The 15,560-nt window shown below is 47.7% G+C and overlaps 1 protein-coding gene across 1 annotated transcript in view; it reads left to right on the top strand.

Annotated features, from left to right (window-relative positions):
- LOC144489881 (SH2 domain-containing adapter protein F-like) overlaps positions 1–10,550 on the top strand; it is a gene marked incomplete at its 3' end in the record, with an annotated part of 30,900 nt that extends 20,350 nt beyond the window's left edge. The window contains exons 2-3 of the mRNA XM_078207711.1: positions 7,456–7,627; positions 10,431–10,550. Coding sequence (XP_078063837.1) covers positions 7,456–7,627; positions 10,431–10,550 — 292 coding nt within the window. The remainder of the gene's footprint in view (positions 1–7,455; positions 7,628–10,430) is intronic.
- Positions 10,551–15,560: the final 5,010 nt, after the last annotated feature.

Below are 15,560 nucleotides of genomic sequence, written 5' to 3' on the forward strand. Positions count from 1 at the left end.
TTGTCGACATGCTTTTATTGCACGTCCAATGTTCTGACATGTTGAAGTTAATGTATTTTGAACGCAGCATATTTTGCATTCCAGCAGCTGTGCCAACTCCCCCAGTGTTCGGGTTCTGCCCAGTTGTGAGGCCCTCGATAAAAGGACTGCGCGATTCCGACTCACCCCGTCAAAACCAGCAAATAATATCCTCAGGGCTGGAGTACCACCTTCACAGGGAGCTCCCTCAATCTGTCTAACCCTCCGAGATCTCTGCCCTCCCCCATCTCTCACTTCCCTCTGTGTCGTGCACCCCAGACATTCTCTCTTCCACCTTCTTCCGTCGGGAAATTAATATCCGATAAGGGAATTAAGGGATATGGGGAGCAGGCGGGTAAGTGGAACTGATTCGCTTCAGATCAGCCATGATCTTGTTGAATGGCGGGGCAGGCTCGAGGGGCTAGATGGCCTACTCCTGCTCCTATTTCTTATGTTCTTATGTTCTCATGAAAAAGATACAAAAGTCTGAGGTCACGCACCAACCGACTCGAGAACAGCTTCTTCCCTGCTGCCATCAGACTTTTGAATGGACCTACATCCCATTAAGTTGATCTTTCTCTACACCCTAGCTGTGACTGTAACACTACATTCTGCACCCTCTTGTACAACCGTAGATTTATCGAATCCCTACAGTGCAGAAGGAGGCCATTCGGCCCATCGAGTCTGCACCGAGAACAATCCCACCCAGGCCCTATCCCCACAACCCCACACATTCACCCTGCTAATCCCTCTAACCTACGCCTCCCTGGGACACTAAGGGGCAATTTAGCATGGCCGATCCACCTAACCCACACATCTTTGGACTCTCCTTCTCTATGAACGGTATGCTCTGTATAGCGCGCAAGATGCTGCCTGGTTTGGAGGGTAGGTCTTATGAGGAAAGGTTGAGGGAGCTAGGGCTGTTCTCTCTGGAGCGGAGGAGGCTGAGGGGAGACTTAATAGAGGTTTATAAAATGATGAAGGGGATAGATAGAGTGAACGTTCAAAGACTATTTCCTCGGGTGGATGGAGCTATTACAAGGGGGCATAACTATAGGGTTCGTGGTGGGAGATACAGGAAGGATATCAGAGGTAGGTTCTTTACGCAGAGAGTGGCTGGGGTGTGGAATGGACTGCCTGCAGTGATAGTGGAGTCAGACACTTTAGGAACATTTAAGCGGTTATTGGATAGGCACATGGAGCACACCAGGATGATAGGGAGTGGGATAGCTTGATCTTGGTTTCAGATAAAGCTCGGCACAACATTGTGGGCTGAAGGGCCTGTTCTGTGCTGTACTGTTCTATGTTCTAAGAAACAATACTTTTCACTGTATCCCAATACATGTGACAATAATAAATCAAATCAAATCCTCCCACTCCTGTAAATTCGCAAATTCTGCCTTCGGCCTAGGGTTACCAACCCTCCAGAATTGGCCTGGAACCTCCAGGGATTGAACCTTAATCTCTAGGACCTGCTATGTGCCACCCTGGGGGAAAAAAAATCAGCGGGATATTAAAAAGAAATTGGGTTTTTTTGGAATTTTATTGGAACATTTCTCTTCTCCAGGTATAAGAGTGTTGATAATGGGATTCTGAAGAGGCTGTGTCTGATGAACAGTCAGACATTATCCAATTGGGTAGTGAGTCTTTTTGCTTTCTAGTCGGTGTAGGAAGGCCGTATGTCACAAGGAACGGTTGAGGACTCTGGGTCTGTACTCGCTGGAGTTTAGAAGGATGAGGGGGGATCTTATTGAAACTTACAGGATACCGCGAGGCCTGGATAGAGTGGACGTGGAGAGGATGTTTCCACTAGTAGGAGAAACTAGAACCAGAGGCACAACCTCAGGCTAAAGGGACGATCCTTTAAACCAGAGATGAGGAGGAATTTCTTCAGCCAGAGAGTGGTCAGTGATCAGTAAGTTTGCGGACGACACAAAATTGGCAGGACTTGCAGATAGTGAGGAGCATTGTCAGAAGCTACAGAAGGATATAGATAGGCTGGAAATTTGGGCAAAGAAATGGCAGATGGAGTTCAATCCTGATAAATGCGAAGTGATGCATTTTGGTAGAAATAATGTAGGGGGGAGCTATACGATAAATGGCAGAACCATAAAGGGTGTAGATACGCAGAGGGACCTGGGTGTGCAAGTCCACAGATCCTTGAAGGTGACGTCACAGGTGGAGAAGGTGGTGAAGAAGGCATATGGCATGCTTGCCTTTATAGGACGGGGCATAGAGTATAAAAGTTGGGGTCTGATGTTGCAGATGTATAGAACGTTGGTTCGGCCGCATTTGGAATACTGCGTCCAGTTCTGGTCGCCACACTACCAGAAGGATGTGGAGGCTTTGGAGAGAGTACAGAGGAGGTTTACCAGGATGTTGCCTGGTACGGAGGGGCTTAGTTATGAGGAGAGATTGGGTAAACTGGGGTTGTTCTCCCTGGAAAGACGGAGGATGAGGGGAGACTTAATAGAGGTGTATAAAATTATGAAAGGCATAGATAGGGTGAACGGTGGGAAGCTTTTCCCCAGGTCGGTGGTGATGTTCACGAGGGGTCATAGGTTCAAGGTGAAGGGGGGGAGGTTTAACACAGATATCAGAAGGACATATTTTACACAGAGGGTCGTGGGGGCCTGGAATGCGCTGCCAGGCAAGGTGGTGGAGGCGGACACACTGGGAACGTTTAAGACTTATCTAGACAGCTATATGAACGGAGTGGGAATGGAGGGATACAAAAGAATGGTCTAGTTTGGACCGGGGAGCGGCGCGGGCTTGGAGGGCGAAAGGGCCTGTTCCTGTGCTGTATTGTTCTTTGTTCTATGTTTGTTCTTTGGTGAATCTGTGGAACTCTTTGCCACAGAAGGCTGTGGAGGCCAGGTCATTGAGTGTCTTTAAGACAGAGATAGATAGGTTCTTGATCAATAAGGGGATCAGGAGTTATGGGGAAAAGGCAGGAGAATGGGGATGAGAAAAATATCGGCTATGGTTGAATGGCAGAGCAGACTCGATGGGCCGAGTGGCCTAATTCTGCTCCTATGTCTTATGGTCGAAGGATGGGTGTGTTGGCCAACTGATGACTGAGCGTGGGGGAAGTCAGTGATGGGTATAGGGGGGCATGGGCCAAACGCGGGCAATTGGGACTAGCTTAGAGGTTCAAAAAATAAAGGGGGGCGTGGACAAGTTGGGCCCAAGGGCCTGTTTCCATGCTATAAACCTCTATGACTCTAAAACTTCCAGGAACACATTTAACAACAGTTGGCAATCCTAGTTCAGCCACTGCGATGCCAAGCTTGGGAACTCTCTCCGCATCTCTCATTCCTCATTGAGGACCCCTTGTTAAACCTGCCAAACTTTTAAAAATTCCTCTGTCGGATGTGGGTATCGCTGGCTAGGCCAGCATTTATTGCCCATCCCTAATTGCCCTTGAACTGAGTGTCTCACTAGGGCCATTTCAGAGGGCAGTTGAGAGTCAACCACATTGCTGTGGCTCTGGAGTCACATGTAGGCCAGACCGGGTAAGGACGGCAGATTTCCTTCCCTAAAGGGACATTAATGAACCAGATGGGTTTTTCCGACAATCGACGATAGTTTCATGGTCACCGTTACTGAGACGAGCTTTCAATTCCAGACTTCTTTTAAAATTATTAACTGAATTTAAATTCCACCAACTGCCGTGGTGGGATTTGAACCCGTGTCCCGCAGAGCATTGACCTGAGCCTGTGAGCCCATTGATGTTATCTCTGCACCTCTACGTTACCTGTCCTAGTAACTCCCAATGTAGCTGAGCATTGATTTTGATTGGCAAACGCCCTGTGAAGTTCTTTGGGATGTTTCGTTGTGTGAAAAGGGGCTACAGGAATACGATCCCCGCCCCCCCGCCCCCCTCCTCCCCCCACCCCCACCACCGACTTTCCCTTTTGGAGAGAGATTCTATCCCCCTTCCCGTTCACCTCGGACAACAAGTCAACTGGGCAACAAGTAAAGAATTGCGAAAGAGAGGGCTTTAAATGTAAGATGTAGGTTTAAGATTAAGATTAGGGCCGGCACAGTGGTGAGCACTGCTGCCCCACAACGCCAGGGACCCGGGTTCGATTCCGGCCTTGGGTCACTGTCTGTGCAGAGTCTGCACATTCTCCCCATGTCTGCGTGGGTTTCCTCCGGGTGCTCCAGTTTCCTCCCACAGTCCGAAAGACGTGCAGGTTAGGTGGATTGGTCATGCTCAATTGCCCCTTAGTGTCTCAGGATGCATAGGTTAGAGGGGTAAATATGTGGGGTTTACGGGGATAGGGCCTGGGTGGGATTGTTGTCGGTGCAGGCTCGATGGGCCGAATGGTCTCCTTCTGCACTGTAGGGATTCTATGAAGATTTCAAATGCAAACCATAATTCTAACGAAGAGGTGTTTGAAAGAACGAGGATTAAATAAAGTTCTGAAAAGTGACACCCAGGAAAGAACATGTTTGCATTTCAGCCATTTGACCAGATCTCTGTTAGAGAGCAAAATGAAAGACAGCAGAAAGAGGGATGGATCGAGGTGTTGGTTGGATGACGGATGTCACAGAGAGATTGTGGATGAGCTATAATCGATGTGTGAGGATGGCTGGTATATTGAATATATTCAAGAGGCGGCTGGATATAGCACTTGGGGTGAATGGGATCAAAGGTTATGGGGAGAAAGCAGGATTAGGCTATTGAGTTGGATGATCAGCCATGATCTTAATGTATGGAGGAGCAGTCTTGAAGGGCTGAATGGCCTCCTCCTGCTCCTATCTTCTATGTTCCTGTGTTAAGACAGGCTTGAGCGTGACAGAACTTCTTTTTATTCATTTCTGGGACATGGGCGTCGGTGGCTGGGCCAACATTTATTGCCCATCCCTCGTTGCCCGAGGGTAGTTGAGAGTCAACCACATTGCTGTGGCTCTGGAGTCACATGTAGGCCAGACCGGGTAAGGACGGCAGATTTCCTTCCCTAAAGGACATTAGTGAACCAGATGGGTTTTTCCGACAATGGTTTCATGGTCGTCAGTAGATTCTTAATTGCAGATTTTTTTGATTGAATTCAAGTTCCAACATCTGCCGTGACGGGATTCGAACCCGGGTCCCCAGAACATCAGCTGAGTTTCTGGATTAATAGTCTGGCGATAATACCACTAGGCCATCTGGAATCTAAAGCTAGTCTCAGTAATGATGACCATGAAACCGTTCCCAATTGCCGTTTAAAAAAAAAACCCACATCAGCAGATCTCCTGCTGGGAGTAACAACGGTATCAGCACTGTCTGTGTGGAGTCTGCACGTTCTCCCCGTGTCTGCGTGGGTTTCCTCCGGGTGCTCCGGTTTCCTCCCACAGGCCAAAGATGTGCAGGTTAGGTGGATTGGCCATGCTAAATTGCCCCTTAGTCCCCAAAGATGTGTAGGTTGGGGGATTGGCCATGCTAAATTGCCCCTTTGTGCCCAAAGATGTGTGGGTTAGGTGGATTGGCCATGCTAAATTGCCCCTTAGTGCCCAAAGATGTGTAGGTTGGGGGATTGGCCATGCTAAATTGCCCCTTTGTGCCCAAAGATGTGTGGGTTAGGTGGATTGGCCATGCTAAATTGCCCCTTAGTGCCCAAAGATGTGTAGGTTGGGGGATTGGCCATGCTAAATTGCCCCTTTGTGCCCAAAGATGTGTAGGTTAGGTGGGTTGGCCATGCTAAATTGCCCCTTAGTCCCCAAAGATGTGTAGGTTGGGGGATTGGCCATGCTAAATTGCCCCTTTGTGCCCAAAGATGTGTAGGTTAGGTGGATTGGCCATGCTAAATTGCCCCTTAGTCCCCAAAGATGTGTAGGTTGGGGGATTGACCATGCTAAATTGCCTCTTAGTGTCAGGGAAACTAACTACGGTAAATGTATAGGGTTATGGGGATAGGGCCTGTATGGGACTGTGGCCAGTGCAGACTCAAAGGGCCGAATGGCCTCCTTCTGCACTGTAGGATTCTATGAGTGAGATTGGCTGTTGAGGGATATTTTGGGGTTCACAGGGGTTTAAGCTGTCACCGGTCTCGTCGCCCTGGGGTCTGTATCTGAGCTCGGGCCCCGAGGAGAAGGGGTCTGATCACACCCAAATCCGACGCTGTGATCCGGATAAGGCCAGTCTTTTCCCTTAGCCCAGTGACCGGACCGAGAAAGACAGGAGCCGGAATCTACCATCCGTTCACTCCGGCGGGATTTTCCGGTCCTGCTGGCGGTGAACAGAGATCTGACTGGGCACCAAACCCTGCGACCTCGCTGGGGGCGGCGGCACTGTGTGAACAGCCGGAACGTTCCGGGCAATACGCTCGATAGAACTGAAAGCACAGAAGCAGGGGGCGAATCTTTTAAACACAATGGGAGCAGGAGAAGGCCATTCAGCCCCTCAAGCCTGTTCAAGCCCATTCAGTAAAATCCTGACTGACCGACACTCAAACGTCCCAACCAATCCCCAACGACTTTGATTCTCTTATAATTTGAATCTCGTTAGTTAAAGTAAAAGTTAAAGTTTATTTATTAGTGTCACAAGTGGGGCGGCACGGTGGCACAGTGGTTAGCACTGCTGCCTCACAGCGCCAGGGACCCGGGTTCGATTCCCAGCCTTGGGTCACTGTCTGTGCGGAGTCTGCACGTTCTCCCCGTGTCTGCGTGGGTTTCCTCCGGGTGCTCCGGTTTCCTCCCACAGTCCGAAAGACGTGCTGGTTAGGGTGCATTGTCCGTGCTAAATTCTCTCTCAGTGTCCCCGAACAGGAGTGTGGCGACTAGGTGATTTTCACAGTAACTTCATTGCAGTGTTAATGTAAGCCTACTTGTGACGAATAAATGAACTTTTTTTTTACATTTAAGTAGGCTTACATTAACACTGCAATGAAGTTATTGTGAAAATCCCCTAGTCGCCACACTCCTGTTCGGGGACACTGAGGGAGAATTTAGCACGGCCGATGCATCCTAACCAGCACGTCTTTCGGACTGTGGGAGGAAGCCGGAGCACCCGGAGGAAACCCACGCAGACACGGGGAGAACGCGCAGATGCCGCACAAACAGTGACCCAAGACGGGAATTGAACCCGGGTCTCTGGCGCTGTGAGGCAGCAGTGCTAACCACTGTGCCACCATGCATATGTGTGCATGCTTGTGTTTCTGTATGTGTGATGCGTGTATGTGTGCGAGGGAGAGACTATTGAGTGAGGACGAGATTATTGTGAAGCCTCCCATAGTTTAACAGCTAGCGGTAATGTCGAGTTGTCACTGGAGTGAGATATCAGCGGCCATTCAGCTCCTTGCGGGGTAAAGACGCTGGGGAAAGTAGCCAATGAAGGACAGGTTTTGGAATTCTGCCCCTTCCCCGCCCCCCCCCCCCCACCGCCTCAGCTTATCTGCTGTCTCTCCCTCTCTCTGCTTTGATTAAACTCTTTTTATTTCTTCCCCTCAGTTCAGTTTGACGATTTTGACAAGAATTGCATCTCCCCACCCAAGGAGGAGAAAGTCCGGCACCAGAACAGGCTGTCGGGGCCCAACATCAAATCTCTGAAACATCAAAGCCTGGAGTTGAGTGGAGCGCTCGGTGAGAGAGTGGAACCCAGCCTGTCCCTCGGCAGACAAACGTGAGTCTTACATCATTTACAATCTCTGTGCTTTGTTCACACACTTCAGCACGGCTCACACTGTGGGAGCGGGGTCTGACTTTACCTTTGATATTGTGAGAGTGTGTGTGTGTGTTTTTAGTACGTTTGTGTGTATTTGTTTGTGCGTTTTTCATGTATTTGCCTGTTTTTAATATATTTGTGTGTTTTGTATGTTTGCGTTTTTGCATGTTATTAGTATGTCTGTGTATTTGTATGTTTTTGTGTTTTAGTATGCTTGTGTGTTTCAATATCTTTGTGTATTTGTTTGTTTGCATGTTATTAGGATGAATGTGTTTGCATGTTTTTATCATGTTTACATGTTTCAGTATTTGCGTATTTGTTTGTTTTAGTGTGTTTGCATGTTTCAGTATGTGTTATTTGTTTGTGTGTTTTCAGTGTGTTTGCATGTTTCTAGTGTGTTTGTTTGTGTTTGCATGTTTTAGTATATTTGTGTGTATTTGTATTTTAGTGTTTGCATGTTTTAGTATGTACATTTGTATGTGTTTTAGTGTGTTTGCATATCTTTACGTTTGTGTCTGTGTTTTTAGTATGTTTGCATGTTTTAAGTATGTGTATTTGTGTTTTAGTATGTGTATTTGTTTGTGTGTTTTAGTATGTTTGCTTGTTTTTGGTATATTTTGTTTTTAGTATGTTTGCATGTTTTAGTATGTGTATTTGTTTGTGTTTTTACTATGTTTGCTTGTTTTTGGTATATTTTGTTTTTAGTATGTTTACATGTTTTTAGTATGTATTTGTGTGTTTTAATATGTTTGCATGTTTTTATGTGTATTTGTGTGTTTTAGTATGTTTGCAGTATGTGTGTATTTGTTTGTGTGATTTTAGTATGTTTACATGTTTTGGTGTGTTTGTTTGTGTTTTTAGTACGTTTGCATATTTTAGTATGTGTGTATTTGTTTGTGTTTTTAGTATGTTTGCATGTTTTTAGTATGTGTATTTTGTGTTTTTAGTATGTTTACTTGTTTTTAGTATGTGTATTTGTTTGTGTGTTTTTAGTATGTTTACATGTTTTGGTGTGTTTGTTTGTGTTTTTAGTACGTTTGCATATTTTAGTATGTGTGTATTTGTGTTTTTAGTATGTTTGCGTGTTTTTAGTATGTTTGCATGTTTTTAGTATGTGTGTATTTTGTGTTTTTAGTATGTTTACTTGTTTTTAGTATGTGTGTATTTGTTTGTGTGTTTTTAGTATGTGTGTATTTGTTTGTGTGTTTTTAGTATGTGTGTATTTGTGTGTGTGTTTTTAGTATGTGTGTATTTGTTTGTGTGTTTTTAGTATGTGTGTATTTGTTTGTGTGTTTTTAGTATGTGTATTTGTGTGTGTGTTTTTAGTATGTGTGTATTTGTTTGTGTGTTTTTAGTATGTGTGTATTTGTTTGTGTGTTTTTAGTATGTGTGTATTTGTGTGTGTGTTTTTAGTATGTGTGTATTTGTTTGTGTGTTTTTAGTATGTGTGTATTTGTTTGTGTGTTTTTAGTATGTGTGTATTTGTGTGTGTTTTTAGTATGTGTGTATTTGTTTGTGTGTTTTTAGTATGTGTGTATTTGTTTGTGTGTTTTTAGTATGTGTGTATTTGTGTGTGTGTTTTTAGTTTGTGTGTATTTGTTTGTGTGTTTTTAGTATGTGTGTATTTGTTTGTGTGTTTTTAGTATGTGTGTATTTGTGTGTGTGTTTTTAGTATGTGTGTATTTGTGTGTGTGTTTTTAGTTTGTGTGTATTTGTTTGTGTGTTTTTAGTATGTGTGTATTTGTTTGTGTGTTTTTAGTATGTGTGTATTTGTTTGTGTGTTTTTAGTATGTGTGTATTTGTTTGTGTGTTTTTAGTATGTGTGTATTTGTTTGTGTGTTTTTAGTATGTGTGTATTTGTTTGTGTGTTTTTAGTATGTGTGTATTTGTGTGTGTGTTTTTAGTATGTGTGTATTTGTGTGTGTGTTTTTAGTATGTGTGTATTTGTTTGTGTGTTTTTAGTATGTGTGTATTTGTTTGTGTGTTTTTAGTATGTGTGTATTTGTGTGTGCTATCAGTAGAGACTCAAACTGTATTTCTACAGAAACTTTCTCGACCTCAGGGTATCTCCTGGTCCTTTTACAGCCGGCAGAACGCTTCCTCTGAAGTGCAGCCATCGTCGCAAAAGTGGGAAGTGCAATTTGCACAGCAAGATCCCACTAGCAGCGATGTGATATTTCACCAGACAATCTGCCCTGTCACTGACGTTGACTTGAGATACTGATCCGGATATCTGAGGAGCAGTCGCTGGTAGAGGCGGTGTCCATGCAGGGCAGGGAAAAAGGCAGGGGAGGAGAATGAGCTACATTGCTCTTGCAGTGAGCTGGCACAGGCATGGAAGGGCTGAATGTCCTCCTGTGTTGCAACCATTCTGTTACAAAGGGCTGGGAATGGTGTCGGAGGGGTGGTGGTCACAGTGCTATTATTAATTGAGATGGGGCGCGCAGGGGGCACAGAGGTGGCAGAGAAAGGTGATTGTCAGAGTGAGCAGTATTTCCAGCACATTGTGTGATTTGGGCAGGGTGAGTGGGTGTGCGTGTTTTACTAAACGCTGCTTATTCTGCCCGAGAGGGTGTCAGAATGCTCCTGCTGTGCGTGCCTGCCTCTCGAGCAGGGTGCAGATGGTCGTGCAGTGGGATGGTGAGCTGGAACATATGCTCATGTTTAGCACGCCAGCTTGGAGCACTCTGCCAGTGACGGAGGACTGGGTTGTGAGTGAGACAAAAGCAGCACACTGTCTTGTCTTTTCTTTACCCTGCAGCTGGTATCACGGGGCAATCAGCCGGACAGACGCGGAGAATCTCTTACGCTTGTGTAAGGAAGCGAGTTACCTGGTCCGAAACAGCGAGACTGCCAAGAATGATTACTCCCTCTCGCTGAAGTAAGTGTTAGCTTGCGACTCTTTCTGTTAAACCCTTCCCTGCCAGACTACTCCGTCAGGCTGAATTCAGAGAATCACTAACTTGAGTTACACTCGCATTTTTAAAATTCATTCATGGGACATGGGCGTTGCTGGCTAGACCAGCATTTATTGCCCATCCCTAGTTGCCCCTTGAGAAGGTGGTGGTGAGCTGCCGCCTTGAATCGCTGCAGTCCACGTGCTGTGGGTTGACCCACAATGCTATTGGGGAGGGAATTCCAGGATTTTGACCCAGCGACTGCCAAGGAACGGCCGATATATTTCCAAGTCAGGATGGTGAGTGGCTTGGAGGGGAACTTGCAGGTGGTGGTGTTCCCATGTATCTGCTGCCCTTATCCTTCTAGATGGAAGTGGTTGTAGGTTTGGAAGGTGCTGTCTAAGGATCTTTGGTGAATTGCTGCAGTGCATCTTGTAGATAGTACACACTGCTGCTACTGAGCGTCGGTGGTGGAGGGAGTGAATGTTTGTAGATGTGGTGCCAATCAGGTGAGCTGCTTTGTCCTGGATGGTGTCGAGCTTCTTGAGTGTTGTTGGAGCTGCACCCATCCAGGCAAGTGGGGAGTATTCCATCACACTCCTGACTTGTGCCTTGTAGATGGTGGACAGGCTTTGGGGAGTCAGGAGGTGAGTTACTCACCACAGTATTCCTAGCCTCGTATCTATGGTGTGGAGATGCGGCGTTGGACTGGGGTAAACACAGTAAGAAGTCTCACAACACCAGGTTAAAGTCCAACAGGTTTATTTGGTAGCACGAGCTTTCGGTGCGCTGCTCCTTCATCAGGTGAGTGTAGAGTTGGGTTCACAAACAGGGCGTATATAGACAGAGACACAATTGCATGATAATGGTTGGAATGCGAGTCTTTACAGGTAATCAAGTCTTTACAGCTACAGACAATGCGAGTGGAGAGAGGGTTAAGCACAGGTTAAAGAGGTGTGAATTGTCTCCAGCCGGGACAGTTAGTGAGATTTTGCAGGCCCAGGCAAGTCGTGGGGGTTACAGATAATGTGACATGAACCCAAGGTCCCAGTTGAGGCCGTCCTCATGTGTGCGGAACTTGGCTATCAGTTTCTGCTCAGCGATTCTGCGCCGTCGTGTATCTTGAAGGCCGCCTTGGAGAACACTTATCCGAAGAGCACATCTGTGGAACCATTAAGATGCTCTGTGACTATCAGTCAGTGAAGGGGTTGAGGTTGGGAGCAAATGAATGATGTTTCTTCCCTTTTTCAATCATGGCGTTTGGGCGTCGCTTGCAAAGCCAGCATTTATTGCCCATCCCTAATTACCCCGTGAACTGAACGGCTTGTGAGGCCTTTTCAGAGGCCAGTTGAGAGTCAGCCACATTGCTGTGGCTCTGGAGTCACATGTAGGCCAGACCAGGTAAGGACGGCAGATTTCCTTCCCTAAAGGACACTAGTGAACCAGATGGGTTTTTACAATGTCGATACTTTGGAGAGGGTACAGAAAAGATTTACCAGGATGTTGCCTGGTATGGAGGGCATTAGCTATGAGGAGAGGTTGGAGAAACTTGGTTTGTTCTCACTGGAACGACGTAGGTTGAGGGGAGACCTGATAGAAGTCGACAAGATTATGAGAGGCATGGACAGAGTGGATAGTCAGAAGCTTTTTCCCAGGGTGGAAGAGTCAAATACTGGGGAGCACAGGTTTAAGGTGTGAGGGGCAAGGTTTAAAGGAGATGTTCGAGGCAGATTTTTTACACAGAGGGTGGTGGGTGCCTGGAACTCGTTGCTGGGGGAGATAGTGGAAGCGGATACGATTGTGACTTTTAAGGGGCGTCTTGACAAATATATGAATAGGATGGGAATAGAAGATATGGTCCCTGGAAGGGTAGGGGGTTTTAGTTAAGTCGGGCAGCATGGTCGGTGCAGGCTTGGAGGGCCGAAGGGCCTGTTCCTGTGCTGTAATTTTCTTTGTTCAATAATTGATGATGGTTTCATGGTCATCATTACTGAGGCTAACTTTATATTCCAGATTTTATTAATAGGATTTAAATTCCATCAACTTGGTGGGGTTTGAACCTGTATCCCCCGAACATTGGTCTAGGCCTCTGGATTACTAGTTACCCATCGCTCCCAGTCACCGATCGCTCCCAGCCACCGATTGCTCCCAGTCACTGATCGCTCCTGTCACTGATCGCTCCCGTCGCCGATCGCTCCCGTCGCCGATCGCTCCCAGTCACCGATCGCTCCCAGTCACCGATCGCTCCCAGTCACCGATCTCTCCCCGTCGCCGATCGCACCTCGTCGCCGATCGCTCCCCGTCGCCGATCGCTCCCCGTCGCCGATCGCTCCCAGTCGCCGATCGCTCCCCGTCGCCGATCGCTCCCCGTCACCGATCGCTCCTCGTCACCGATCGCTCCTCGTCACCGATCGCTCCCAGTCGCCGATCGCTCCCTGTCACCGATCGCTCCCTGTCACCGATCGCTCCCCATCGCCGATCGCTCCCCGTCGCCGATCGCTCCCCGTCGCCGATCGCTCCCCGTCGCCGATCGCTCCCCGTCGCCGATCGCTCCCCGTCGCCGATCGCTCCCCGTCGCCGATCGCTCCCCGTCGCCGATCGCTCCCCGTCGCCGATCACTCCCAGTCGCCGATCGTTCTGCGCGCTTACTTTCAGCGACTGACGAGATGGGGCTGGTGTATAAAAATATTAGTATTTGATGCGGCCAGTGCGTGAGTTAACGGGGCCACTCTACAGAATATTGGCAATTGTTTTCCTGTTCCCCGCCGCTCCTGAGGAATCAGTTGGCGTTTACCCAGCACATCACCGTTACAGCCTGTGTATAGGAGCTGACAATTTGCCACCACGTTGCTTAGAGGGCTACATGAGCGCTCGTAGATGCCTCTATTCAACCTTTTGTTACGAGCGAGCCAGATTGGAAGTGGCAGCAGTGCGGTGTAAATTGAAAGCATATTTATTGAGCTTGAGAAAAAGACATATCTGCCAGTGCGGGAAGGAGAGTGACGGCGTGCTTCACTGGAACTCCTGGCTCCCCTCTTCCCCCCCGTCCCCATCCCATCACACTTAATATCAAGCATAATCTTCTTGCCATGTCATTCTTCAAAGGGTAATTACCTCACATTCAGTCCTTCACTATTATGCCCTCAGTTTGCTCTTTAGAGAGATTAATATTCCCCAGGGCGTTACAGATATTGGTAACAGCGCAAAGATTACACTTAACTGCTGTTTGTGAGGAGCGTTATTTTTCTGTACTGATAAGTTCAGAGAGAAATGAATGTTGCATCTACACTGGGGGAGCGTAATGGGACGTCGCAGAGATATGTGTCCCAGGATTAATTGCTGGTCTATGTTAACGTGGTTAGTTAGTGCCATGGCTAAAATTGACTTTAATTTGTGTTAAGGCTGCAACAAAGGCAATTTTTAAAAAAATTCCAGGGACCTGCCCCTATTTAGAACCATAGAACCGTTACAGCACAGAGGAGGCCATTCAGCCCATCTCATCCATACCAGCCCGAGAGCCCACCAGCTGCCCTTTCTAATCCCGCCTTTTGTAAATTTTATTATTAGTCACAAGTCGGCTTACATTAACACTGCAATGAAGTTACTGTGAAAATCCCCTAGTCGCCACACTCCTGTTCGGGTTACACTGAGGGAGAATTTAGCACGGCCAACGCACCCTAACCAGCACGTCTTTCAGAGTGTGGGAGGAAACCGGAGCACCCGGAGGAAACCCACGCAGACACGGGGAGAACGTGCAGACTCTGCGCAGACAGTGACCCAAGCCGGGAATCGAACCCGGGCCCCTGGCGCTGTGAGGCAGCAGTGCTAACCCACTGTGCCACCGTGCCGCCCTGCACCTTGGACCTTCCTGCACCTGACCCATAGCCCTGTAGTTTACAGGTGCAGATCCCGGTATTTTAAAAAAAAAAGAGTTTAGGATCTGCGTCCACCATCAACTGGGGTCAGCAAATTCCAGACACCCACCGCCCTCTGTGTAAAACAATTATTCCTCATGTCCCCTCTACACCGACTGCTACTTATCGTGAACCTGTGTTGCGGTTCTAGAATTCCCTACAAAGGGAAACAGCGTTATCCTGTCCACTCTATCTCTTCCCCTCTCAGACTTGAACACCTCCATCAAGTCACCCCCTCAGCCTTCTTTGTTCCAAGGAAAATAATCCCAGCCTTTCCAACCTCTCCTCGTAGCTGCACTTTTCCAGCCCTGGAAACATTCTTGTAAACCTCCTCTCTCCAGTTGCCCCCTCTAAACCAGCCCCCCATCCCTCCTCCCGCACCCACACTGAACCTGTCAAAGTCATGTGACAATAGGAGCAGGGTTCCGTGCGACCCCCCCTCGAGTGTGTTTGGCCACTCAGTGAGCTCGGGGCTGTTCAGTTACCAAAGCGTCATCTGCCCGCCTTGCTGTGTACCCCAGCAAAAAAATAAAATCTATCAATCTCAGACCATGGAAACTTGTAACTGACTCTCAGCCTCAATAAACGTTCAGGGTGGAGAAGGTTCCCGCCATCCTTCGGGTGAAAAAGTGCATTTCGACCGCCCGTGTGATGCCTGCCGCAGTCGAAGAGCTGGTGACCATGGGTCGAAGGGCGCAGCCACTGTGGAATGCTGCCTCAGTGTGGTGTGGTGGGGGGAGACACTCTCAGGAGAGATGGAGGGTGCTGGGAGCAGGGTGAAGAAGGGTGCTACCATCACGCCTAATTCCTGCTGCAAGGGCCTCAGTCGAACCGGATTGGGATATTTCGGTGTGGCTGCTATCCCTGTCCATGTTAGACATCGGGAATTCCGTCCGTGGCCTAACATGGTTCATACCCGGGCCCAGCGACCACATTCTGATTATTCCACTGGAAACGTGGAACCACTTCTGAAAGCTTACAGCACAGAATGAGGCCATTCAGCCCATTGGATGCTCTGTGCTAAAAGTAAAGTTCGAAAATTTGTTTATTAGTCACAAGTAAGACTTACATTAACACCGC

This window comes from Mustelus asterias, unplaced genomic scaffold (genome assembly GCF_964213995.1).
Source record: "Mustelus asterias unplaced genomic scaffold, sMusAst1.hap1.1 HAP1_SCAFFOLD_2627, whole genome shotgun sequence".
Lineage (NCBI taxonomy): Eukaryota > Metazoa > Chordata > Chondrichthyes > Carcharhiniformes > Triakidae > Mustelus > Mustelus asterias.